Source organism: Triticum dicoccoides, chromosome 2A (genome assembly GCF_002162155.2).
Source record: "Triticum dicoccoides isolate Atlit2015 ecotype Zavitan chromosome 2A, WEW_v2.0, whole genome shotgun sequence".
Classification (NCBI taxonomy): Eukaryota; Viridiplantae; Streptophyta; class Magnoliopsida; order Poales; family Poaceae; genus Triticum; species Triticum dicoccoides.
The window spans coordinates 86771246-86772724 of NC_041382.1; the positions used below are offsets into that span (position 1 = coordinate 86771246).

Genomic DNA, 1479 nt, shown 5'->3' on the forward strand with positions numbered 1-1479 from the left:
CCTCCGGTCGGTCAAACTTCGTAAAGTTTGATCATATTTATATGAAAAAATATTAACATCTACAATGTTAAATTTATACAATATAAAAACTAAGGTCATGACGCATCTAATGTTGTTGATTTCACATTATGAATGTTGGTATTGTTTTCTATAAATTTGGTCAAAGTTTACGAGGCTTGACTTCAGACAGATCTTATATGCCAAAATAAAAAGGTCCGGAGGAAGTACTAGTAGTACTATAATCCATATATAATATTCCATCCATCTCAAAATTCTTGTCTTAAATTTGTCTAGATATAGATATATCTAACACTAAAACGTAACTAGATACATCCGTATTTAGACAAATTTAAAACAAAAATTTTGAGACGGAAGAAGTATAGATGAATGAGAAACGTATTACCATAAAAAGAAACTCTTGGATATCATCGGAGGAGGTTTGGCAACTGCTTCCCATTGGATAGGGATACACTTAAGGAAGCCGAAAAGGCCACTGCGTGGCTTCAGAGATCAACTGGAACGTTCTAGAGCACGTCTCGGAGTTCTTCTGGTCACGCCCGGCCGACCTTTTTATAAGCCAGAAGCCCTCAGGGCCTCGTCAACAAAGCACCCATGCTACCAACAAACGCGAGATTCACAGGCTCCCGTAATAAGCGAGCGCGAGGCGATCGATCCTCGATAGGTTTCTTTTAGATCAAAATCAGATCAGCGACGATACATGCCGCACGGGCAGGAGTCTTCGACGGAGGCCGCCGCCGGTGGGGGCGCGCCGCTGTGCGCGAACGGCTGCGGGTTCTACGGGAGCGAGGCAACCAAGAGCATGTGCTCAAAGTGCTACCGCGACCACCTCAAGGCGACAGGTGTGGCTGGCCCCGCCGTCGAGGGGAAGATCAATGCCGACGACCTCATCCACACCTTCAAGAAGTCGGTGAGCCTGCAGGACTCTACCGCTGCAGCTGCTGCGGAGGCGGCACCGGAGGCCGATGCGCCAGCGAAGAAGGCGGCGCCAACCAGGTGCATGGCGTGCAAGAAGAAGGTGGGGCTGCTGGGGTTCGCGTGCCGCTGCGGTGGCATCTTCTGCTCGCTGCACCGCTACGTGGACGGGCACGCATGCGGTTTCGACTACAAGAAGGTCGGCCGTGAGCAGATCGCGCAGCAGAACCCTCTCGTCGCGCCGTCCAAGCTCCACAACAAGATTTGAATAAAGGCAGGAGGAGTTGGAAAACATATGTACAGTTTTAATTTACTCGTTGGATGTACTATCTCTCCTACTACTTAATTAGATCTTTCAAGCACTAGCTCCATAAGTTGAAGAGGGTCGACCTCGATCTTTCATCATGTTATTCGACATGTATGTGTCTTGTTCCTCTTTTATTTGTTCGTATTGCCAATTTGGCATCCAAGGTCAAGGTGGCCATCATACAAGAGACTCCGTAGTTTTCTTAAGTTCGCAAAGACCTAAGATAATTAGAAGTTGCA

General features: G+C 47.3%; 1 protein-coding gene across 1 annotated transcript; it reads left to right on the plus strand.

Moving 5' to 3' along the window:
- Positions 1 to 718: 718 nt before the first annotated feature.
- On the plus strand, positions 719 to 1201 carry LOC119359047 (zinc finger A20 and AN1 domain-containing stress-associated protein 12-like). The gene has a single exon (XM_037625398.1). The coding sequence runs from the start codon at positions 719 to 721 to the stop codon at positions 1199 to 1201; it is 483 nt and encodes a 160-aa protein (XP_037481295.1).
- Positions 1202 to 1479: the final 278 nt, after the last annotated feature.